The following is a 26,786-nucleotide window of genomic DNA, read 5'->3' on the forward strand; positions in this document are numbered from 1 at the left end:
CTTTCTAGAGTCACCTATTAAACATGGTGACTGACTAAAGTTTCCAACTTTCTCCCCTGCACATCTGAACCCTTCCTTAAAATCTGTTCTTCCTCTCAGTCAAGTGACAACCTTACCCATAACATCTTGAAACCCTGTTTCTATACCTTTCATTCAAAAAAAAAAAAAAAAAGAAAAAAAAGAAACTTTTCAGATCTATTGCAAGAACTACACTAGACTGAGGAGAAGGGGATATAAAAATGATTAAGATGATCTCTACTTTCCAGGAGCTCAGTTTTTTAAAAAGATAGATTGATTGATTGATTGATTGATTTATTAGGGAGAGAGGGGAGAGAAGAAGCAGGGGGGAGGGGCAGAGGGAGTGGGAGAGAGAATCCTCAAGCAGACTTCCTGCTGTGTGGAGCGGCTACATCTCTCTCACATCTGCTGATTTCTCTCTGTCTCCACTGCCACTAACCTTAATTCAGACAAACGTCATTTCCTTCATGTAATACTGCACTGGCTTTCTAACAGGTTTCCTGTTTCTTGCTCTTACCTCAGTTCACTCTCCAAAGCATAAATCCAATCATATGCTCTTGTGATTAAATAAAAAAAATCCTTCAATGGCTTGCTATTGTCTTCAAGATAAAAATTCAAACTCTAAATATGCTTATGATACCCTGATAGGAAGGCTACGCTTACCTCTTCAGATTCATCTCTCCACACTAATGTGCAGTATTTTCCAGTGCAAGCCCAGTGCCACACACGCCAATGCTGCTGTCACTTCTGTTAGTTAACCACTACTAAAAATAATGACAATAGCAGCTACCATTTAATAAACATAGTATATACCAAGTGTCATGCTAAGTGCTATAATTTACATAGTCTTCACAAAAATCCTGTCAGATGGCAATTATTACTCTGTTTTTAAAATGAGGGAATGGTCTAGAGTAAGTGGTAGAAAGTCATGCAGCTATTAAATGGCAGACCCAGTGCTAACTCCTACTGTCTCCAGGATGTTACACATTACACTATGTACTTTGCAATTATTATCTCATGTAACCATCACAACAATCCCAACAGTTTATATTTCAAGAAACCAAGACATGCAATCATATCCCACAATCATGTGTTCTGTAGAATGAATAAAGCCCTGATTCCAGTCTCTTGAGCTTGCCCCATTCGTGTTTAGTCCTCCTGACTTTGCACCAAGTCTTCTCTACCATCCACCAGTGTTAGAAGCCAAAGCCTTAGAGGATTTCTGTCACTTTCTTAATGCTTACTATTATCATCAATAATAACACTACTACCTTACATTTCATGACCTTCACAGTTTACAAAACACTTTCAAATACATTATTCTCATACAAGTTTTTGTGAACAGTTACAGATAAGGAAAGCTTAAGCAACTTAAGGGGAAACAGCAAATGGTAGAGCAGCAACTAAATCCTAGGCCTTCTGATCCACATGATAGCTCCTAGCATCAGCAGAAACAAAGTCATGAGAACACAGAAGACGAATTAACTAATTATTAAAAAAATAAATTGAGATAAAGTACAAAAAGAAGAGTATTTCTGACTTTAGGGAGAGAGGCAAAAACACATAGGATAGATAGGAAATTCAATTTTAGTATTTTAAGCTATGATTAGTTCTCCATATTGGCAACATTTATTAATAAATACACTTGTACCACTCTCCTCTCCCTTACCATTTTAAAAGCATATATATGTATATTAAAGCTGGGGACATATGCCGTTTGCTTATTTGAATATCTTTTTCCAGTAGCAAGAAGCTTCTGCTATTATTTGAAGAATGTGGTAATATCTAGCAGTCTTTGTTAAGAGCCTATAGCAAAGTCCTGTTGACAGTTAGGGGAGCAAGACAATGCAATGATAGACCATTCATTCACTTGTCTAGAAGTGCCCAGGAAACCAAAACCAAACCAAACCAAACCAAACCAAACCAAACCAAACCAAGTGACACTGGTATTAATAGGGAGAAGAATAAAAAGACAAAGTAACACTAAAATTTATTAAGCCCCAGACAGTGTTCTAAGTTCTTTGCATGTCATACTCTACCTGATTCTCACAGAAACCTTATGAAGTACTATTTTCACACACACTCCCAGGTGAGAAACTGAAGCACTGAGAAGGATTTGCAGATAAATCCAGATAGCAAGTTTCTACCAGAACAAAGAAAGGTACATGTACAGAGACATAAACTCTCTGTGGGACAATGTGTGATTATACGTAAAACTGAGTATACAGTGACGTCTACTGAGGCAAAAAATACTTTTAGAAAATTATAGCCCAACTCCACCAAGTAAGCTAAGGATAGTCCATCCCACCACACTAGCAACAGAGATAATCAACTGGATTCTCAAAATAATGAATGACTGAAAACTACGTTTCTGCCAGTTTCTGATTGAATAAATATACCAGCCCTGACCCCAACAGATCTAGCCACAAATACTGAATGTCTGTGGCCAAAGTCTCAACTCTGTTCCCTGTAAATATTGTACTTCTTAAGGGAGATTATAAAATCAAGTGTTTAAAAGTTGCTTGTAAAAAAAAAGTAAAGGCACAGGGATGCCACTTAGATCAGCTTCATTCGAGGAGAGTGCTCTCCAGCAAATGATTTTGACCTTAGGTCAGAGATGTTCAAGCAGAGATGTTCCTCAGCTTCTTTTTAGTTTTACTTCTTCCCTGTGCTTTATATAGCCTACACTTCATCTCTCTAGCCTCCTGATTAATATGTTTATCCATCTGACAGCTTCAGTTTTATTTAACTATCTAAAAAAATAAGAAATTTTAGAAAAGCAAGAGGTAGCCATGATTATGTATATGATTAATAGGTATTAATTATAAATGCTTCAGAGCATTCTTAAGAAATAATCACTGGGTTCTGCCCACATAAAGGGTAAATTTTTACATATATTTCATCACACACTAAAATTCATTAGTAACAATTAGATATTGAATACTTAGTTTGGTAATAAAATTCATTTTTTTAGATGAAAGCATAGTTATGAACATCAAAATCCATTCCACTCATTCTCACAATAAATTGTAGGTAGCTGGGTGGAAGATACTATTTCAGGGGACAATCCATTCTTTAGCAAAATTATTTCTCACTACCTTTCTTCATTGCAGGTAAATACCTATTTTTCCTATTTATTCATATAATCAAAATTTTACAATACTTTAAAATCTGATCAGACCATTTGTTTTGTGTTTTCATCTCAGTGGGATAAAGGAGGTAATTTTTATGAGAGATGCATTTATGCATTAGCTTTAATAATCAATGATTAAAGAGCAAAAACATATTTTGCAGAGAAAAGTATTTGAAACCACACCAGGGAAAACAATTTGGCTCTCACTTGTAAAGGATAGAAATGTTAACGTTTTGGGGTTAGACTGAGTTCTCTCTGGAGAGGTAGGTTTAATTCACTTTGTTATGGCACCTGAGTAGAACCTAAGAATAAGCAAGGTGATGTCACAACTGTCTTTGAAAACAAAGCACAGTCCCCTGTAGGTAGGTTTTCCACCCTTTCCAACGTCCCCCTCATTCCTTCTTAAGTAGTGCTACCTGAATGTAAGTCCTATAAAATCAATTGAGTATGATGCCAGCAGTCATCCCCTTGTCCAAGAGTAAGTACAAGAAACAGACCTCTTTCAATGGTTACTCTGTGGGAGTCAAAAGAAACTATTCCAATACATCAAAAGAATGGCTTAGGATTGCTGGAGTCCATCCACAATATGCAGCAATGCTTTTAAAAGTTATTTGCCAAGAGAGGGCAAAAAGAGAAAACCATTTAAGTCCAACATAGCATGGGTGATCCCAAGAGTGAAGCTAGATTATAGGAAATGGGAAAGCCGTGGCTTCATTAGTTTCACAAAAGATTGCTGAAGAGCCATTTTCCACCAAGGTAATTTGGCTTTTTTTTTTTTTTTTTCTTTTGCCATAAACACCGGGTGGGTTTCACTGATGGGGAAAACGAAAAACGGTTCCTGGCTTTGGAACAATGGAAATTTTATATTAGAGCAGCCGGCAAAGAAAAGGAAAAGGTCAAAGGGTACATTCCTCTTGCTGCAACATGTTTTCACCCGTTGAACCTCACCCTTGTAATTAGCAGAGCTCAGACAGCTGATAGTTGGAAGTGGGGAAGGGGCAGAAAAAGGAGGGAAGTTTCCAGGGGTGTGTCAAAAGAATATTGTGTGAAATATTTGTAGCAGTTAACTAAAAAAGATCGAATGATCCCTGCTCTGCTGCTAGGACCTCCTCTTTTCTTTAGTGGGAGGTATTCCGTTCCTCTAGGTAGAACAGGCTCCTTGTTCTCACTTTGGACTCCATAGCTACTCAGGCACTTATTTCACTTAATGTTATTTACTTTCGTTTATTGTTAACCCATCTAGGGAAGAAGTGGGCTTCCTAGTAAAGTAAGGAAATGGACGTGTGAGAGTGGACCACTCCTTTGGAAAATAAATAGGAAAGACTGTATGGCATAAAACCTAGCTCCTTTTTCCTGAGAAAGATCCAAAGAATAAAGATGATGGTACAGATAGTGTTCAACTAGAATCTTTGAGATGATAATGGCAGCATTTCTTGACCTATGCTTACCCCTGAACAGTTTTCTTGGATCGTCTGTGGAGAGACAACAGCAGCCGCCAATGCTTTACTTGAAGCGGTAGTCCCAATGTGTGCATACCACAGCCTCTGCACTACTTCTTTCTCCTAGGCTTTGACTTGGCTATCTTTTTTTCTAAATAATTTTTAAAAATTTTTATTTATTTAATTTAATTAACTTTTTTTTTTTTTTTTTTTTTTTTTTTACTAAGCCCCTGACTTAGTTATCTTAAAGAAGGTAGCTGAAATGTGATTAAAAGCCCACCTAACTTATTCATGTTTCTTCAGGCAGCCTCTAGGGGAGCCTAAGAGCCTCTCAGAGTTTTTTGAGCAAGTCACCTCTGAGAGTGGATAGATAAGAATCAGAATTCTAAGGGCGCCTGGGTGGCTCAGTCGGTTAAGTGTCTGACTCTTGATTTTGGCTCAGGCCATGATCTCAGGGTCCTGAGATGGAGCCCCACGTAGGGCTCTGCACTAGGTGTGGAGCCTGCTTCTGATTCTCTCTCTCCCTTTCCCTCTGCCCTTCCCTGCCCCATTGCTCACACACATGCATACTCTCTCTCTCTCTAGAAACAAACAAACAAAAAGGAATCAAAATTCAAAGAGCAGGGTAATTACAACCTTTATGAGGCTGATGTCAGAAGAAAACTTTAAAATGGTATTTGAAATGGAAATATACAATAAATATACATATGTCATTTCTCAAGGTGATTATATTTGTTTTATGTTAAAATAAAAATATAATGATATAGAAAAATGTAGATCAAGAGACCAATGTGAAATCTGTGCATGTGATTTTAGTGTTATCATGGTTGGCAGAAATTTCTTGTTTCTGTTTATGAACTTAACTACTTGTTTCCACTTTTGGTAGAAAGATGATGTATAAGGGTCTGTATTCAATCCTTCTTGTTATCTATTATTACTTTATTCAATATTTGTGTTTCTGTTCAGTTGTTTCAGGAATATTTTCTGAATAAGTAACTGAATAAATAACTCTATCCCACCATCAGGAGTATCTTCTCCAGCTTCTCTATTCTCTTCCTTATTTCATATTCCATCATTCAGTTTAACTCCAGTCAACTAAAAAGCTTTCTGATCCTACCTCAGTCTATTCTGACCTTCTCAGCTCTAATTTCCTGATTCACTTATACATTTATACCTCACAATTCACCATTTTATTAAACACTATCTTTTGTTATTCTCTAGTTGTTTCATGGACATTTACTTTCCCAAGCTTACAGGATTCCTTTATATTATTCATAGTGCCCATTCCAGTGTGTTTAGTTAGCACTAGGAGGGGCTTGACCTGAAACCCTAAAACTGTTGAAGACAGACGTCAGGTCTTCCATTATGATTTTTCCAATAACAAATTTGTCATCATTCTCAATAGCTATTTATGAACGTCTATGAGGGTTTTGGGCACTGAATTTCAGGTAAAATAATTACCAACATACGTACAACTCTGTAGAATGTCTATTCTTTATCAGTAGAGTTTATCTCCCAAATCAATTTAGGAATAAATCCACCCACTTTTAGGGAACAGAGGAGTTCATACTGTTTTCCATAACCACTCAGTGAATAATACCAAGAATATCTCTACATTTGATTGAAACGCAAAAGTTAGGTAGGCAGATGTAATTACTGAAGTTGGAGTTTGGCCAGGAAACTTGGGAGAACACTCCCAATTCCCACCACAGATTCCATAGATAACCACAACTGGTCAGAATCTCCCATTTCCATGTACCATCTTAAACACAGTCCCTCTTTTAGGCCCATACCTCAAGCAAAATAAAGCAACTCCAGTAGTAAGATTCAGAGGGGGAAAAGTTACATCCAGGGGGTTCCTAAAGAACAATGTATGTTTTCTATTTATTTATTTTTTTTTACAAACTTATGAGGTCTACAGGAAATACCCAAAGCAAGTACCACAATGCTTCCAGCAGGAAATGCATCCTGTTTTGCTAAATTGGAAGAATGACCTTTAGTTATATAGCCAGGTATTCCATTCTTTTTAATATTAACCAACACTACAGAAGAATCCAACTCTTCTTTGGGAAATGTGGAGAATGGTATGGTGTTTATATATGTATGTCTCATGCAGAATGAGGAGTCAAGAATTAACACCACCCCTTACCTCATGTTTCCTAAGACCATTTTTCTGAGTTCTTTGGATTGTTTTAGGCTCTTTTATACACATGTATGCCAGAAAAACATTATCTTAGGTCTACCTCACTGATCATATAAACAGAGGTAATGATAAAATCGGAATTTGACTTTTTAGTATATTATAACCCTCAAATCCATGTTTCTTTCCCAGATGCAACAGAAGCCATTAAAACATATTTAGAAATATAATAAGTGATTAAAAATTGATAAATGTTCACATGTATGAATTATGTAGTTAGGCTACAACATTACATGGGGGAAAAAGATATATCACTAATTCTGAGCTTATTTTGCTGCTCAAGAATAGCAAAGAAGGAGAAAAACCACTAATGTGAGTACTCACTATTATATTCTTTCAAATTCATTTTAGGTTTATTTTTAATCACATTGATGTCTAGTTTCTCACTGATTTCCTTAACCCAAAAAAAAACCTTACTTCCTGACAAGCAGCAATAAAATATAACAGGACCAAATTTACTGTTATAATAGAGTCCCTACTTGTTGGTTCTAAGGCATTCACATGCTTAGGTGTCCCTAATATTAAATGCTTTGGATCTCAAAACATACAGCCTCATATTTCCTTACTTCTGACCAGTCCAAAGCCACCCACTGAGGTGGACATGACTGGTTGTTGCAGGGCTCTTTTTCGATAGGCCGGTGTGTTAAACAACCACTGTAGTCCAGTGTCTCCTCCTCAGAAGGTCCAATCTTCCTGATGCAGAGCACTGCCCTTGTGCGCATTCCACCGTCACAAGTCTTGCTACACTCCAACCAATCCCCAATGAACCACCTACAGCAAGAAGTGGAAGAAACACAGAAAAACATTTCCTCAGTGTAGCCAGAGATTTTCAGCTGAGCGAAAGCACTTTCATCAGTGGACTACATTCTCTCCTTAAAAGAGCTGACATTTCAGTGTTGTTTGATGTGACAAATGACAAATGGGAGAGCTGCTAAGGAAAAGATAACACACTGTCAGCTGCCTTCCAAGTGTAGTGTGTGGGTTTTGGAGCAGACAGAAGTCAGGTCCAAACAAGTAATACAATATATGTTCTTAACCACATGATATCTTCTTTTCTAAATTAATTTTTAAAATGAAGATAGCAATATAAATCATGAGATTGTCACGAGGATTAAGTAAAGTAATAAATATGAAGCTCCCGGTCATGTGCTGGTTAAGTGTTTAACTACCGGCTCTTTATGGGAGGGAAGGGGTCTTGATTTTTTTTGCATTTACCAATTTAGTGATGTGAATACCTATCACCAATTTCAACCTACATCCTTGACATGCTGAACATATCAAGAGAAGATATGCTAATAACGGGCTTTCAGGAGCCAGTACTAGCTTGCTCTAGCAAACCACCGGAAGCTTTTAACGTTGTGTCAGACATCCAAAACCAAAAAACAGTAGCTTTATTTATTATCACATTGAGGCAGGTTCTCCTACAATCAAGGCTTTTGTGCTAAAACCAGATTAAAGAAGCCAGAGATTTGGTTTTTTTGATTTTCAGAAATGAATGTCAGGCTCTACAGAAGATAGAAGGCCTTTACTATGCTTATGGGGAAGAGAGAGCCCAGGTATCCATCCTGAAGTTGGAGGAGCCTTTGAACACCTGCACCAAGAGCAGAGCCTGAGCCAGCTCTGTGAAAACATGAAGTTCCTTGTTTTGATCCCTCTACTCGTGAAAACAGCTTCTACGCAGCTAAGGTGGGAAGAAACTGAAAACAAATTGAACATGTTTCACATTTACAAGCGAACCACTCTTTTTCCCTTAAGTCATCAATGAACTTTCCTATATATGTAATTTCAGGGTGTGTATATGTGTGTGCATGTCTGTATGTATGTAAAACTTCTGCAGAACTCACTCTCTGGGGCACATTATTTGGTCAAAAGGTGTGAATCAAGATACAAATCAGTCCAATGAGAATTTGGCTTTAAAATCTTTCTATCTCCATTAGAGCAAAAGGGGGCCTTTCCCTTCTTGTCACAAAAGTACATGAAGATATAAGAGCTGCTGGTGGCCACGTGGCCTGTCAAGTGGAATTAGCTGATGTGAGAGAACACAGAGGAGCTAGAGAGCCCTGATGGTGTTTGAGTCCTGGAGCTATTCCCTAAATGAGACACCCCCCCCCGCCCCCGCAATGCCCTTCCCTCAGCTTTGTTAAGTAAACCAACAAACCCTCTTCTGTGCAGAAAGTAGCTGAAGTTGAAGTTGTGTTACTTCCAACCAGAGTCCTGATTGATATATTATTATATTTAATTTCATAAAGCTGCGCTGAAAGCCGACTATATTCAAGGCATCGCACTTTGTTTTATAGAAGAGGAAGTAAGATTAGTGTGAGGAAAATGGTTCTCTAAAATCATGAAAAGAGCAATGTGGAAAGTAGAACTAGATCCCCCAGCAGTTACTGTCTCCACTGAATTTCATTTTTAACTCTGCTAAATAGTAGGATCTAGGTCACAAGCATGATGTCACAAGTCATTTTCTTCAATCCATGATTATAAATTATGCAACTACCCTCCATGGATATGCTCATACTCTTAGGTAAGAGACTCTTCAGACAGAAGAGTATGAAAGCTTAAGAGCAAATTTCTCACAATTTCTGTGCGCTTAGTTAATTGTGCCAGTTTTGTATGTGGGAGATAATACCTTAGTGAAGTCAGAATACTAGCTTCCGTATTTGAGCCTGTGGTTAGCCAAATAAGCAACAACGGCCTTTGTTCACTATTATTTGTATTTTCTTTATCTATAGAGGGAAATCAGCATTTATAAATATTGTAATTAGCCAGTTTCCCAAACTTAGAATACATCTTTCCAAAACCTAAGAATTTCAACCTAAAATTCACTTAAAGAATGATAATTTAATCCTGAGAATCTGATATTAATTTTTTTTTCTAAGTCATTTTCCAGAGGAGATTTAAAGTGATTTTCATATTCTTTCCATTTTGTTTTCCACAGATGAACATGATCCCAAGTTGTTAGTACCATTTTTGGTAAAGAGGAAAATGTGTACTGAGAACAATAACTTGCATGCCAGCCATAGTGAAACTCTGATTCAATTTGCAACAGTGATTTCATCACCAAGATTAGGGGATAAAACAGAAATGTGTACAACTCAGCCACGAAAAGTCCAGTCATACCACCTCCAGCCATGATCTCATTAGGTCTCATTAATGTAAGAGGGATGGAGGACTTCAAATTAAACACAGGTGCCCAGAGTAAGAGCAATGATTCAGGAGGTGTTGCTGTTCTTTCCTGCACAAGGTCAGGTCCACCTCTGCCTTTTTATTCTTTGTCCTCTCTTTAATTGCCAACCGTCTCTTAGTCTAGATGTATCAGTCTAGCATTTAATTTGGAGTGTATGAAAGTAAAAGTATTAACCACCCTCCCATTTTCCCTTCTGACTTGAACTCTGATTTCAGTCCCTGTTGCGTTTTTATTGCTCACCAAATCATCCCTTCCCATGTCTCTCTAAAGGATTAAATCACACCCGAGTTATTTAAATAGTTTTGCAATTCTGCCACTGCATCTACTCATCTCATTTTCCCTATTCCTCTGTCCAGTTTAAGACATACGGCTTCTTTCACCTTCACTCTTCCCATTGTATTTGACCCTCTGATGACCTTCTCCCTACTTCCTCCTCTCGATTTGGTGGTAAAAATATGAACACAAAAATTCTCTCTGGAAATGTCAACAGCTGAATTGTTATAGTCTGAACAATACTGGGAATGCTTCTTTCTGAGCTCTTCCCAACATCTAGTGATCATATTGTCTGCATCCTCACAAGTGTCTTCATATCCATTAGACATTAACAACTTGCGGAATTCATGCTTGAGTGTCTGAAATAAGAGTGGTGTGGTGCAGACTGTGTAATCTTGACCCATAGTGTCTGTACATTAACAGGACAAATAAGAATATTATTGGGGGCAGGGAACAAGAGAGACACTATAAAATATTGTCCCCAAACCGAGGTTAACCAGAATATGTTTGAAGAAAGAACCGAGCATAAAAGCAGAATATTATTTCTGCTTTTTAACTTAAAGGGAAATGGCAGAACATATGAAAATAAACTGATATTAGATGTTTGGATTAAAAGAGAGAGATAGATTTTCCAGCCTTTGTCCTAGTGTCAAGCATCTAATTATCAACCCTTCTCATAAATGTAACATAGCAAAAATTTTTAAAAATCTTCATAATCTCACAATAACATCTTTACTCAAAGAGAGATTCAAATATGTAACCTATTAATTACTTACTAAGATATTAGAACTTTGTTAGACTTTAAAATAGGTATTAGAAAAAATTGCTAAACATTAAGTTGATTAAAAAAAAAGAAAATCTGCTCATTCTTCAGCTAATTGGAAAGTAAAACTAATATTAAGTATAAGCCTCTATGCCCTAGACATATTACAGTTGAGATTTTTCTAAATTGAAAAAAAAAATGAATGTAATAAACATCTCTGAAAGTACAGCAACTGAAACTGTGGCAATGAAACAAGCAAGTATTAAGTATTGGAATTATCCAGGTGCCACCAGACATTTGATTTGTAACTTACAATGTTAGTGATGCATGGTACAATGAGAAAACATCACCAGAGATTAGAATACTCTCATCATGATGGGAGTTGGCCTACATGATTTCTATGATTGTTCCCAGCTCTCAAATTTTGGAATTTAATGGAGGAGTCTGATGAAACTTCCTCTAAACTTAAAATAACAGATTATAGTTGTCCTTGCGTGAGGTACAATGACTCAATATAATTGTTAAACATTATATCATAAAAGATACCATTGAATAAAACCTAACCTAACACCCGAGTAAAAATTTCTCCCCAGTCCAAGCACCTTTAGCACTTTTGTTTATAACTTATTGTACTTAACATATTTTGCCTAAACTATAGTTATTTTATATGTATTTACCCAATTGCATTGTCCTTAGGCAAGGAAGCCATTTCTCTCAAAGCACAGTGCCTTTCACATTGCAGTTGCTTAAAAAAATGTTTCTTATTTCGTGGTCACAGTATTGTCGCAATGTATAATACTCTATTGTTTTCACCCCTTTTATTTTCACAACTTGAAAAACCATAGTGTCATTCAGGAATAATATTCACTATCCAAGAATTCTTCACATGAGGCCATATATAGAAACATTCTTGCCATAGAAAGATAGCATGGTCAAAACTGAACTCTTGGTCATTCTCTTTGGATTCCAACTCAGCATTACTTCCTTTTCTCATGGTGGGGCACTAGCTTCCTATCAGTCATGGTCTTTAATATCAACCCCTCCCTTTTCCTTTTTCCAATTATTTAAGCCTTTGTCAAGAATCCCATCCTTTCACTCAATGCCTCTGGAATTCTTGTTTTTTTTCCTGTCCCTAGTCACCTTACCATCTTGACTACTATACTGTTTCTCACAAAAGAGTTGCTGCTATGAGCACATTAATTTTTTCCTAACAAGACTTCCTCTGCCCTTCAAGTTCTTCCAAATAAACACTATTAATATTTCTCTACCAATGCCTCTTTCATCTATTCTTCCTAGTCCCATCATTCTCTTTACAAAGCACAAAAATAAATCTTACTGCCCTCTATTTTTCCATACCCTCCTTATAAAATCTCCAATATGACCAAGAGACATTTGAAGTATTTCATTATGTAAAAAATACTATTTGGAATTTTAATAATGGTACTGGGAATTTGAAAATAAATACAGATCCTTTCCTCAAAGTAGGCAAATATATTTCAAATAGATTAAGGTTTACATTTAAAAAAAGAAGAAACTTTGAAAGTACAGTCTTAGAGTAGATAAGGCCTTCCTAAACATTATACCTAAAAAAGAAATAAAAGTTTGAGTTTTTCTATGTAATATTTTAAGGCTTTAATAAGAAAAAATAGATCATAACACCATAAATAATATGCCAAATATATGACAAACTAGGAAAAAATATTTGAAACAGAGGTAAAAGAATTAATATCCTTAATACATTAAGAGTTCATAGAAATCAGTAACAAAATGATAAACACTTCAATAGAAAAATGGCATAGGTTAGGCCATGCAGGGGAAAAGCAAAAAGAAGTAATACAAATGACCACTGAACGTAATTTTTCAATGTTCAGTCTCATCTGCAATCTGAGAAATACAACATAAAACAATTAAGTATCAAGGCTTTCTCCCTCCCAAAAGATAATTAAAGATTATTTCTAATATAATAATATCCAGGGGCACCTGATTGGCTCACTTAGTTAAGTGTCTGACTCTTGATTTCGGCTCAGGTCATGATCTCAGGATTGTGAGATGGAGCCCTGCTTTGGATTTGTACTGGGTTCGGAGCCTGCTTAAGAATCTCTCTCTTTCCCTCTTCCTCTGCCCCTTCTCCTACTCCTTCCTGTTCACTCAGTCTCTCTCAAACATAAAATAAAATAAAATAAAATAAAATAAAATAAAATAAAATAAAATAAAATAAAACAAAATAAAATAAAATATCCAGTGTTGTGTAGTTCAGGGAAATGACATTCTAATACACTGTTAGTAGGAATATACATTCGTACATTATCTCTGGAGAACAATCTGACAATGTTTCACAGACTAAAATATATTTCCATTTGAACAAGGAATTCTATTCCCATTTATTTACCATAAGAGCATAGTTATAAAGAGCAAAGTTTTAGTAGTAAAAATTGTTAATGCTGTGGTGGCTTAAGGGATCAAAAGCTAAGACACAGCCAAAACTGTTCAACAGTGGAAAACCAATTAATTAAGCAAGGACATATCTACTAAATGCTGTAGAAGATATTTAATGTTTGAAATATGTTGAGAACTAACTAGAAAGCATCAGAAATAGTATAATACCATTTTGTTATATATACATGTTTTTGTAAACATAGAAAAAGGCTGGAGATATATACTTCAAAATATTAACAGTGGTATTTTAAGTATTACAGGTATTTTTTATTTTCTTATTTTTACTTATCTGTGTTCTAAAAACTTTATGCTTTAATATGTATTACAAAAAACAAATATGATTATCACATCTGAAAAAAATGTATCTCCTTTCCTTTCTTCCATACTCATTTAAAGTATTATTGAATTCAGTAGTCTTTCAATGATTTTTATCTCTAGAATACCAATGTCTACTGGGAATTTTATGATATATAACTACCATTCTGAAGAATTGAGATTTTCTTTTTCATAGTCTGAATTCAAAGGAATAAAAAAGAAATTAAAAAGGAACTAAGAAAAAATAGAGTAAAAAATAGTAATATTTTAAATATCTATCTTTAGCTCTTTCTGAAAAAGAAAAGTCAGCCTAAATTTTCTATTTAATATTCTCTTTATCTCTTTCAAATTCCATCCTCTTACCTCCAAACTTAAAAAAAGTTAATAAATAACCTTTTATTTCAGAATTACAAAAGGAAAGGAGATAGGAAACTTAATTTTAATTATGTATGTTAATTCAAGTGTCAGTTATCCTTAAACTATATATACACATATATATAATATATACATATATATAGTATATACATATGTATACATACATACACATATATGTATATATGTATACATACATACATACACACATATATATATACACAAAAACAGCTCCAGTGTAATATTCAAGCCCACAATACATGGGATGGAATGACAAACCACTGCAATCTCGAAGAATGTTCAAATAGCATTTAAGCTGAAACAAATAAAAAAGTTGAAGCCGAAATAGACAAGTGTGACCAGGACCACTCAGAGGTCTTAAATGGCTGATCGAATGCTAAACATAATACTTAAAATCCTGAGTGTCAGGAAATTAACTTGATGAGTTGAGATGTACAATTACATGAAAATAATGTTGAAAGTTATTGGAAACATGGGAAGGAACAAAATTTTGTCCAAGGTTTTTGAGCAGTTTTTAGAGTTTATATAGTTTTTCCATTTCTTTTGAGTTAAATCTATAAAAATAATTGGCAGAAAGGAGAAAAATTTTAAGAAACTAAAATGTTTTTGTAATACATATCATAGGTCATATTTCTTTCCTATGTCCATACTTCCCTATGTCTGGATTTTAAGAAATTAGTTACATCATGATCACATTTTGAAAAGAAGAAACATGAAATTTTACAAGTCCTAGAATAGGGTGCCTGGGTGGGTCAGATGGTTAAGCATCTGCCTTCAGCTCAGGTCATGACCCAGGGTCCTGGGCTGGAGTTCTGCATCCTCCCTGCTCAGCGGGGAGTCTGCTTCTCCCTCTCTCTGTGCTCCCCTGCTTGTGCCTCTCTCTCTCTTTCTCTTTGTCTCTTTCTCTCCCTTGCATGCACACACACATTCTCTCTCTCAAATAAATAAATAACATCTTAAAAAAATAAATATAGGTCCTAGAATAAAAGCTTCTCTCACTCTAGATTCCTTGTGCTCCTTGTTAGGGTAGTAACTGCCCTAAACTGTTCCAAGAGACTAGCAGTGAATATCTCCCCTTAAGATTCAAATATTTGGACAGACACTGACTTTGGAAAATGAAAGTTCATAAGGCATTACTGTATTGAAACAAAGATTAAGGAACACATCTTGCTTTAACCACATTAGGGACCTGAATCCTTTATTGTGACTCCTCTGTTGTTATTGCATGTAGAGCTTTCCTCTCCAGTTCTAGAGAGCTTGAGATATATAAATTCATTTGCCTACTCTTTTTTCCTTATTAATTTCAAGTTGGAATAACCAAGGAGATAATGGTTACCCTGATTTCTCAAACAAGGATGAAATGCCATTTGCACATGTTCTGTCTTGCAGTTGTCAAACAGGCAAAAAGCCCTACAAAGATCAAGATCAACTCGATATCTTTATCTTCAGCATCTTTGTCTGTTCTCATGTAATCACTGCCTTTTTCCTTTTTAATTTTTTCAAAGTAATCTCTACGCCCAACGTGGGGCTTGAACTCATGACCCTGAGATCAAGAGCAGCATGCTCTACCAAAGGAGTTGGCGAGGGGCCCCTAATCATGCTTTTTGCTCAGCCCAGAAACCTTTCTATTCTTACAGATTATAAAGTGTGACTCCCTGACAGCAGGTCCATATTATTAAATTTAAATTTTAAAAAAAGTCATCATTAAGATGAATGGGCTGTCAGCTTGTGCCTCCCTTTACAGTGAGCTGTGACTGCTACATTAATCAACAGAATGAGTCTGAAGTCCACCTCTATGCCTGTGCCCAACACGCAGAAGATAGAATGACTTAGGGTGACAGAACCTAAAACTGGGTCAGCAAACTAAAGCACTGATACTCCATTACAGAATGTTTCCAGAACATATTAAGAGTCTTTAGGCCTTTAGGATAAATATCTGGAAAAGATATGACTGCACACCAATCTTCTGTGTTTTACTGAATTTAAGATACCATTATTAAAAAAAAAAGATACCATTATTTTACAGACCGTTAAAAAAGATAAAAATAATGCTGATTATTATTGTAAGTAACACATTATCAATTTCAAGATGAATCTCAATCTCCAAGATGTTAAAATGTGAAAAGATACATGCTTCAGAATTGAAATCTCGTAATTTCCAGCACTGTGCCAGGATAAATCTACTGAAGTTCCTGCTTTAAAGGAGTTAATAACTGAAACCTATGGATAAACAGGAATCTTTGCTCAGTGAAAGGGACATAAAAATTCTACCCTCAGAAATGCTTTATCCCCCTTTCCTAACATATGAATATGTTTCCAAATATGAATAGCTAAGTGTTTTTCTCTTTGCGCTTAAAGAAAATAATTCTTGCTTCTTACTCTTACTTACTCAGGTGGGCAGGGCTCAGTGTTGCAGGATCTTTGATTTTCAGGTGGCTTACTGTCAGGGTCACAGTAATTGTTCTGGACAATAGAGTTGTCATCCAATCTTTTACAGACCACCTCCTGTCTTTGGAGACCTTGAGAAAAGGAGGACATCATTAATTGAAGAGTAGTTTACTTTCCAATAAGTTAGGTATGCATAGCTTTCCTCTGGGGAATCAACCTCAGTGGATCGCTGCTGTTTTATCTGTTCCAGAAACACTTGACTGCTTCTCTAAAAAGGAGAGAAGTCCTGGTCATTATACTGCAATTTTAGGCAAAATTATTGTTCTCATATTTAGAAACATACTGTTTTCAAGTTCAGAAAAGAAACTATTGGTAATTTTAAACAATGAGTATTCCCATTTGTATAATCTTCTTCATGCTTACCTTAAAAAAAAAAACAAAACCAACCTTCATTTTCCCAAAATATCATCAAATAAAATGTATGAACATACATTTCAATGCAAAACAATGATTGTATATCTATTGAAAAATAAGACAATAGGGAAAAATTTACTTTTTGATATTTTGTAGGACAAATACCATCAATTTAGTCTTTGTTAGGAACACATCACATTCACACATTTCATTCTTTTTCTTCCATTTATAGATTTATTTTTCTAAAAACCCATAAAGTCTAGAATTTAAAGATTACAGTAGGCCTCTTTTAGACTGCATTAGTCTGCTTGCTTTAACAGAGTTGGCCTCCTGTTGATTACACCACTGTCGAACAGCTATATATATATATATGTATATATATATATATATATATATGTATATATACACATATATACACACATATGTACACACACACACACATATATATATTCCTTGAAACAACTCAGAAGATTATTATCCCAGTCTTAAAAATTAGTCTATGTGACCTGCTTGCCACAGCTAAAAATATTCTCATTATAAAATTTGTAAAAGTCTCTATATATGTTTATTATTTATTGGCAAAGATATCCACCACAACTTGCTCACATTTCACAAAATACAAAGACACACACAAACACACTGTTATTTGTAAACATCCCTGAGTGAGTAGACCTTAAGCAGTCTCATTTTTTCTTTAGTGTCAAGGAATCTAAAGAAGCAAAGTTAGGTATACCAAGATATCAGAGAAAAAGTAAAACTAAAAACAATGATATATGTTTCAGATCATATAGAGGTAGCAGGTTACTCCTGGAATTGGAAATAAAAGCATAAACTACCCCCTATTCCGTCACCCAATCTCTATAACCAGGTAAGTTAAATTACCCAGAAAGAGTTATAAAAACAGCATTAGCAGTATCCAGGAAACCACAGCTTCACACCTAGCTAGCCCCACACAAACTCACAGTTTTGCTTTTTTTCTTTCTTTTTTTTTTTTCAGCTGCTTTTAATCGTACGCTAAAGAAAAGACTTTAATCTCAAATTAGGGAAATCAATGTGCAATAGGATCATTCAGTGGAAACTGTCACCTTAAAAGCCATATACCAATGCTTTCCCCAACATCCTTTTAAGAGTCATGGATATTCTGCAGGTGGGGGCACCTCAGACATCATGCGATGCATACTTTTAACTAAGCAAGATAGGGAAATCTATGACTCTGACTGGGAAAATTAAGTCCTGTAGCCTCCATGGTGGTGGTGAGCAGTTGAAGAAGGTATATTTTACTATTTGCAGTGACCCAAGACTCTTACTAATCTCTTTCAACAAACTTTTAGGTTTTCCTAAATTTAGGGGTCTAAAACATAGCCAACAACTTACTGGCAAAATATCTTAGAATATGTGTTGTATTCATTCCCTCCTAACCCCTAGACTAGGCCAAATCTCAGCTTATGTGACAACAGTTTGGAATTTTTTAACTATTAAACTTTAGATTTTTGAGGGAAGAATGATTCACATCAGGCATAGCTGTGATCCACTCACAGATGTTCCACAATATTCATCAGATATCTCCCCATTGTGTCATTCCAGTGGGCAGATAACTAAGTCCATGTGAACCACCTAGACAAAAATCTCTACCATTAGTCATGGGATTCAACTACCAACTGCCACAGTGGCTCAGAATATTCATCCACCCAGTTCAGTATGTTGTTCCTTCAGGAGGAGCAGGGGATTATTTTTGTAAGTTAGCATGGTCATTTTTTTAAAGTCACGCAAATATGATTATACCTGGGGAGGGAGACTCAAACCACCCACTTACACAGAAGACTTACACAATTTTACCCAACTTTGACAATCATATTTAATTAAAAAATCTGATTACACTTGCAATAAGAAAGTTGTCATTCAATTTAATACCGTGGTTGTTTTTCAGGAAACAATAAACACTTCCAACACTACAAAATGGAACTGATGTTACTACACATCAGCGTCAGAAGCATCAGTTCAGTTTCTACAGGTTAAGATAAAATGCTACTTCTTTTAAATTAACCCTAGAAATGCCATTTGATTATAATTACATCAGTTTTTAAAAGTAGCCTTTAATGTAAAAGCAAGGCCTCTGCAATTTGAATCACTAAGGTGAGATTTTAGTTATTGGAGGTGAGATTTATATTTGATTCTAAGATAAATTCTAACCATGTATATATCTTGAAAAATTTAACTACCTAATGTTCATTGTTGAAAATTTGGAAAGTAAATAAAATTACAAGGAACAAAATTTTTAAAAAAAATCCATAATCTCATATCTTTTTTCTGGATCTTTATTTTTAAGGCTATTTTGCTTTTTGGTGGGATCCAGTAATTAGTTTAAGATTACATAGTACACAAACTGAACATCCCACTGAAATGTGGTTGACAAGTCATTCATTCATTCATTCATTCATTCATTCACTCATTCAACAGAGAATAATAGTCAACTATAAGGAACTGTGCTTCTTAAGAGACACTAAGTGCTAAGAATTACAAATTGACTTAATTTTGGTCATGCCTTCCAGACTTCTTAAAAACTAGGAATTAGGACATTTTGGAGTTCACTTCAGTTTCATAAAATTTCAGAACAGTAATTTTTATGAAGTAAAAATTAAAGTCCTTGAATAAACAGCTGAAATTACTCTATATTTCATGAAGATACATTTTTCCTTGCATTCATCTTTTATTAATTTTCTTCTAAAATGTTCTATTAAACAGTGTGGTATTTCACACTCAAGAACCGACTATACCAGTAATCTATTCCAAATCTTCTGACAATGCTGATCTATCTTCCTCCAACAGCATAAAAATCCCCTTCCAACTTTTACCCCCACACTTGGCAGATTCGCAGATTTTTTTTTTCTTTTTAAATCAGTAGCAACAGGATAACTCTAAACCAATGGACCTAACTAGGATGGATTTTGAAACACATACTTTGGGACCAAGGAAAATGCAGCTTTTAGCTTTAGAAAGTAGAAAATACAGATCAAGTAGAAATAATCTAAACTAAGTCAAAAAGAAAAATGATTGCGTTTAGAATCTTTTTATATGATTACACCTCTTATATATAGCTTCTTTTAAAGTAATCTGTAAAACAAAATAAATCTTGTAAAGTAATCTGTAAGACATTGTTAAGAAGTGGATTCAAAGCCTGTTGGAGATAATTACATCCAGTTACAAAAAATCACTATGTTTTCAAATCTAAAGCCTTATAGTTTGTAACCAAAACGTAAAATGTGCACATGGCCAGTCATAGATGCCTAATTAAAAACAAAATTCTAGTAACTTAGTGTCCATGTCCCCTGGAGATATGCAGATGTTCTGCAGAGCTTAATTGGTCAGATTTTAAACTGTACTAATTGCATTTTATTCTTAAACATCTAAAGTTACTGGCATGCAAATTCTATACCTGTTTATTTAAAGTAATACTTCTTACATGGTTAAAAAAAATTAATGGTTTCGTATCACGAAATTTAAGTACAAAGATGTCATTACCAATACATGTTTACTTAAAACCCTCTAAAATGGGTGGATCCTGTTTAGAGATTTTTAATTTGCTTATCAAAGAATCAAATATGATGGTTCTTAGCATGGAAACATAACCCTTAATTTTAGTCTCTAAGTTTAAATTTATCAGATCTTATTTTTAATATTTAACTTTCAGCCAATAGTTAAAAGTTACAAATGACTGGGGCGCCTGGGTGGCTCAGTCAATTGAGTGACTGGTTCTTGGTTTCAGCTCAGGGCATGATCTCAGGCTTGTGAGATTGATCCCTGCGACAGGCTCCATGCTCAGCTTGGAGTCGGCTTCCCCTCTCCCTCTTGCTCTGCCCCTCCGCCTGCTCGTGCTCTCTCTCTCTCTCTCAAATAAATAACTAAATAAATCTTAAAAAAAAAAAGTTATAGATGATCTATTTTCCTACCAAAGATTCTCTTGTCCAATGAGAGGAAGGAGTACATCGCTGCTCTAGCTGTGTATCAGGAAATGACTTTTAGTATTTTGAAAGAGCATACGCCCCAGGAAAGTTATTAAGAAGTCCAGCTAACTGCAAGTCAGTCTAGACGGAATCCTTGATCCACTGTGCTTATTCTAGGAGATGGTCATGGTTCAACTGAAGACCACAGGGTCTTCTGCTCAGCAGCCACATTCCTAGGGCCAATCCTGAGGGAAGGCTCCAGAGACCTTAGTGCCTCTCAATTTCCTCTCCTTCTTTTCAATCCCTTCTCTATTCCCCTTATAGGCAGTTCAGTATTCTCATATCCCACTCCTTCTTTCAGAAAATTAAGTAATTTTATAAACTCATTTGTAACAGTATTTGGCAATATATTGCCTTTTGCGGAACAGTTGATCAATTTTAAAAGTAGAGAGGAGGGCACTCAATGCACATAAATTATCACCTGAATTTCACTTGAAAGAGTGACATCTGTTAAACCAAGAGGTATATGGGGGAGCAGGAGAAAGACCTAGGTCTTTTCAAATCTATTCTTAAGACTCAGGATTCCAGTCTTAGACCATTCAATTGGTAAGTAAGTAGTCTATAATCATATGTGAGTGAGTCAATAATGAAAAGAGAGGTATAAAGAAAGGTATAAATGCATCCTTGGATTGATGGGCTAACCAACATCTAGGTAATTTAACCTAACAGCACAGTACATCATATCTACCCAAGAAACAGTTTACTGAAGAGGAAGAGGGGAGAAAAAAGTCAAAAAGGTAGAGCTTATAGTGGCTAAGGCAACAATTTGCTTAACCACAGCATCTAAAGTAGCTAGCAACCAAGACAACACTCTATATAACCATAATATGTAGAACATATAGCTAGCAATATTAATTTAAATCTCCACTGTAGATAGCAACCAAAGAGTAACAAGTGCCAGGGGAAAAAAAAATGTCTCTTTGCTCTGTCTCTCACTGATGGAATCTGGCTATTGTGCTGTGTGATTATTGGCCAGACACATGCATTTGCAGGGCAGAGTAAAGTCCATCTGCCTTGGATCTAACAGCTGGCACCCAGTGTACCAATCAGCTCCACCCATATGCTTCCTTCTTCTGAATAGCCTCCTGCTGGTTTTTATCTTCCAAACGCTTCCTTTCTCCGTCTTTCCCAGTGTCTTCCCTTCTGTCCTAAGCAAAACTAGATGTTCCAAGGAAACACAGGATTATATACATACAAAAAAAACAAAAATGCAGCTCTAAAATACTGTATTTTTCTACAGCAGCTGTGTTCAGTGACGGTAAGTTAGGGTGGGGCATATACACACTGCATTTATTTGAAATCATACTATCCCAAAAGGGAATTTTTCTTTTCTTCTCTTCTCTTTTCATTTCTTTCATTTTTTAAGATTTTATTTATTTGAGAGTAAGAGACTGTGTGTGTGTGTGTGTGTGTGTGTGTGTATGAGAGAGAGAGAGAGAGAGAGAGAGAGAGACAGTGGAGGATGGGGAGGCAGAAGGAGAGGGAGAAAGAGAATATCAAGCCTCACTCAGGGCTTGATGTCATAACCCGGAGATCATGACCCAAGCCAAAACCAAGAGGCAGACACCTAACTGACTGATCCACACAGCACCCCCCCCTGGAGGGACTTTCTACCACTCATTAGATATTAACAGGAATGTCTTCCATGGAAGCGTCTAACTTAATTGATATTAACAGGAATGTCTTCCATGGAAGCGTCTAACTTAATTTAACTCAACCTAATTCCTACTATGTCTAAGGCATGGTTTTCATTATCATAAGGGTGAAAATTAGTGAGATAGTCTTGACTTCAATAAGATTACATTAAAAGGGGGGAATAAGACAAGTAGCAATATAATTATATTACGGAAGGTACCTTATCTAATAAAATAATGCTCTTTCAGGTCTAATAATTTTAGTTTTACAGTCTTCCTATTTTGTTATATTGTTGTCTGATTTTTCTTTCCCTTATCTACATTGACCTTAAGCACTCTTTTCATAGCCAAAGGTCTATGTTATCCCTTTTCACTTTATCTTGTTATACCTTTTTGTGAGTTCTAGGCAGTTTAGGAAAATGACCTAAGGTAAGTTTTCACTCTCCTGGGTAAAACGAGACAATCAAATTAGATCATTTTTAATGTTTCTTCCAGATTCAAAATTTTATGAAAGTTTTCTCCTCTTTTCTTTCTCCACAATTCAATTGTTCAGTTTTTTTCCCTTTTATGTCCACTTTGCCCCCATATTCTACAGAATAATAAGTCTGGAAAACACAACATTTGTTAGATTCCTTTAGTTTTGTAGTCTTGTTTCAGTGCTTGAGTTCTTACCAAGAGACATACACATGATACAGGTAGACATGTCAAGAGGCAGAACACAGAATTAGGAATTTGTGAGAGGCAAGTTTCCTATGAAGAATTAACTCATATTATACTAAAAAGAAATCTCCATGATCTGTAGGAGCTTGTTTTTGATATTTTATTAAAAATTTTAGGGAAATGATGTTGAGAGTACAAGAAGATCTTGAGCTTCTTCTATACACTGTGATGAATTTATTACCAATAGAGAAGGTTTCCTTTTATTTTTTTTTAAAGACTGTATTTTCAAGTAATCTCTACACCCAACGTGGGGCTCAAACCTATGGCCCCAAGATCAAGAGTCACATTGCTCTACCAACTAAGCCAGCCAGGTGCCCAGAAGCTTTTCCTTCCTTTCTTTCTTTCTTTCTTTCTTTCTTTCTTTCTTTCTTTCTTTCTTTCTTTCTTTCTTTCTTTCTTTCCTTCCTTCCTTCCTTCCTTCCTTCCTTTCTTTCTTTCTTTCTTTCTTTCTTTCTTTCTTTCTCTTTCTTTCTTTCTTTCTTTCTCCTTTCTTCCTTTCTTCCTTTCTTTTTCTTTCTTTCTTTCTTTTCCTTCCTTCCTTCCTTCCTTCCTTCCTTCCTTCCTTCCTTCTTTTCTTCCTTCCTTCCACTCTCTCTCTTTAAGATTTTATTTATTTATTTGAGAGAGAGAGAGAGAGTGTGTGTGAGCAGAGAGAGGCGCAAAGGAGAGAAAGAGGGGGAAGCAGACACCTCCCCTGAATGAGGAGCCCAACATGGGGCTCAATCCCAGGACCCTGAGATCATGACCTGAGCTGAAGTCAGAGGCTTAACTGACTAAGCCACCTAGGCACCCCCGAAGATTTTCTTCTAATTATATACAGCACCTCCTTCTTTCTTAGAACCAAAGAGCAAATATTTCAGATTTGAGTTATAAAAAAGCTGTATAGCTTATTAATTTCCTCAAGTAAAAAAATGGGAATAGTAATAACAGAAGGTCCTATAAAATTGGAATGATGATGTTTGCCATTTAAAAAGGCTTAACTTTTTTTCAAAAAGCATTTTATAAATAATACTTTGTAAAGATGCATAATGTTATGACTGTTAAAAATGGTATTTAGGACAAAATGTTTGTGAAGTGAAACATGACCTGTGACACACAAATCATTAATACAACAGGAATGCGCTTAAACTTTGTTTTCAGCCTTACCCAAGCTTTTCAGTGAGTGAACATGTACGCAGGCCCTGATCATGTTAGGGAAGAATACAATCTCTAAAGCAATAGAAATGAGATGAAATAGGGAGGAAAACAGCACTAGGAGAAATGTTTGGGGTCACCAGAGACTTCTTGCCTTCAGCTATACATCCGAACATCAGAGAAAATGCAAGCCATAATATGCAGGAGTAAACAGTAAAAAAATCAGGTTACCCACCAAACTTTCATATGTAAGGCTTTTTACAAGAAGTTAGAAAGCTTAGATAAAATTGAAAATACACAGGAGAATTCCAAAAACAATTTGAAGTGTATTATAGAAGGGAAGTCACATGCTTAAGTAAAAAGATACATAAAAATAATTATTATAGACAAATAAATGAGCAAACATATCCTCCAGAAGTGTGAACCAACCAAGAGCCTGAGTTCGCCTGAGCAGCTGCTCCTCTCCAGGGCATGCTATATGAGAACTGAGCCAGTGTCATTGAGGGCTACAGAGACTAGGCTCTCCAGAGCTGTGATGTTCAACAGGTGCCTTTCTATGATGCCTGGCACAGCCAAGTCCATATATTATAGGGTACTCTTACTTCCCAACATTGAAAATGACCTAAAAGAAGTCGATGTGGGAGAAGTGAATAGGAGAAAGCCATGGTCAGTGCAATGACAGACCTTGTCTAGACCTACAAGTATTTTATATTTCAAAGACCAAAGAGAAAATGTGGGAACAACAAACACAGATGAATGAACATCTTTATTTTTCTAAACTCAAGTCACTTTTTACAAGGGGCTTGTATTATTAAAAATATCACTGTAATCTATTTTATGTCTAAGTTGGTGTATACAGGAATCAAATGTAAAATGACTCTCACAGTTTCAAACAGTAGTACATTGTGTAACTTCAAACAGAAATGATCTTTTACAGGGAATTTTCCTTAAAAACTAACTATATAACTATATTTCTTCAAAGGGAAATAAATGGCAATGAGTAAAATGCTTTTAATTATTCAAACTAAAATTCCCATCTGTTATCTTTTACTTAACTTTGAAAGTAACTTTTGGATGGTAAGTCCTAAATCAGAAGCAAAGCTAGTTATAAGATTTGACCTTTTTATGTCTCTCATACTTAATTTCAATCAAGTCTACTCTGAATCTTGAAAAACAATTGGATTTTGTTTTCCTCTCTCTGCTCCATTTTGGGACTCCTCCACTCCGAACTTGTATCAAAGTTACAGTGTGTAAGTCCTTTATAAGCTGTAATACATATTACATATTATTATTATGTCTATAAAAGTCACTCTGAAAACACTTGTTTGAAGCACATTCTGTTAGTTCACTAATACTGTGAATTGACCATTACAAGTGATGTTAAAAAGGTATCTTGGGGTGCCAGTCTGGCTCAGTTTGGTAGAACATGTGACTCTGGATCCCAGGTTGTGAGTTTGAGCCCCACGTTTGTGTAGAGTTTACTTAAAAATAAAATATTTAAAAAAAATGTTAGGTATCTTCGAATTAGTGAACAAATTAAAAGGACATCTGTGAAAATGTAAGGCATTTACCTGTTTTATCTGGTACTATGAGAGCTGTTTTCTTTCAGTCAGGTATTAGTATAAGCCTAAAGATTATATTATATTTTTTCTAATAATTACTTTTAAAAGACAATTTTAAAATTGTTATGTTATAATGGAATTACTGTACTTTTAAATGCACATTATCCTTCTGCTGTGTCATTTTTTTAAAATGAAATATAGAACATGAACATACAGTGTTTCCATAGAAACAATGTAGAAATTACCAACTTTTTAAAGAGGCTAAGGCAATCTGCATGACAGATGCGTTAAAATATCTTGAAAAGTATGTCATTAATAAATGGAACAGTGTAAGGGCACCGGGGTGGCTCAGTCAGTTATACATCTGCCTTAGGCTCAGGTCATGATCCCAGGGTCCTGGAATCGAGTCCCTTGTTGGGCTCCTTGCTCAACAGGGAGCCTGCTTCTCCCTCTCCCTTTCCTTCCCACTCCTGCTCTCTCTCAAATAAATAAATAAAATCTTCAATAAAATAAAATAAAAGGAATAGTGTAGGTAAACTTGTTAGGTAGCAAACTGTAAAGACAAATTTGCTATTCAGTTCTCTTTTAAATATTTAGGGTATTTTTCTTTTTTTTTTCTTCTTCTTCTTTTTTTTTTTTTTTCTCTAATCACCCACCAATCTTAAACTGAACTAACAGAGATAGAGGAAGGAAATATATTCAGGACACATCAGAAGGAAAACTTAATACAGATATGAAGGAAAAGTTTACACAGTATTCAAGACCTCTAGTTCCTT

The 26,786-nt window shown here is 35.5% G+C and overlaps 1 protein-coding gene across 2 annotated transcripts in view; it reads right to left on the bottom strand.

Moving 5' to 3' along the window:
• Positions 1-26,786, bottom strand: part of ADAMTS6 (ADAM metallopeptidase with thrombospondin type 1 motif 6) — a 290,690-nt gene that overhangs the window by 18,737 nt on the left and 245,167 nt on the right. For both annotated transcript variants that reach the window (XM_057307195.1, XM_026498893.4), the window contains 2 exons: positions 16,547-16,676; positions 7,357-7,561 (listed from right to left, as the gene is read on the bottom strand). In XM_057307195.1, the coding sequence (XP_057163178.1) occupies positions 7,357-7,561; positions 16,547-16,676 (335 nt within the window). The remainder of the gene's footprint in view (positions 1-7,356; positions 7,562-16,546; positions 16,677-26,786) is intronic.

Source organism: Ursus arctos, unplaced genomic scaffold, assembly GCF_023065955.2.
Source record: "Ursus arctos isolate Adak ecotype North America unplaced genomic scaffold, UrsArc2.0 scaffold_5, whole genome shotgun sequence".
NCBI classification, from domain to species: domain Eukaryota; kingdom Metazoa; phylum Chordata; class Mammalia; order Carnivora; family Ursidae; genus Ursus; species Ursus arctos.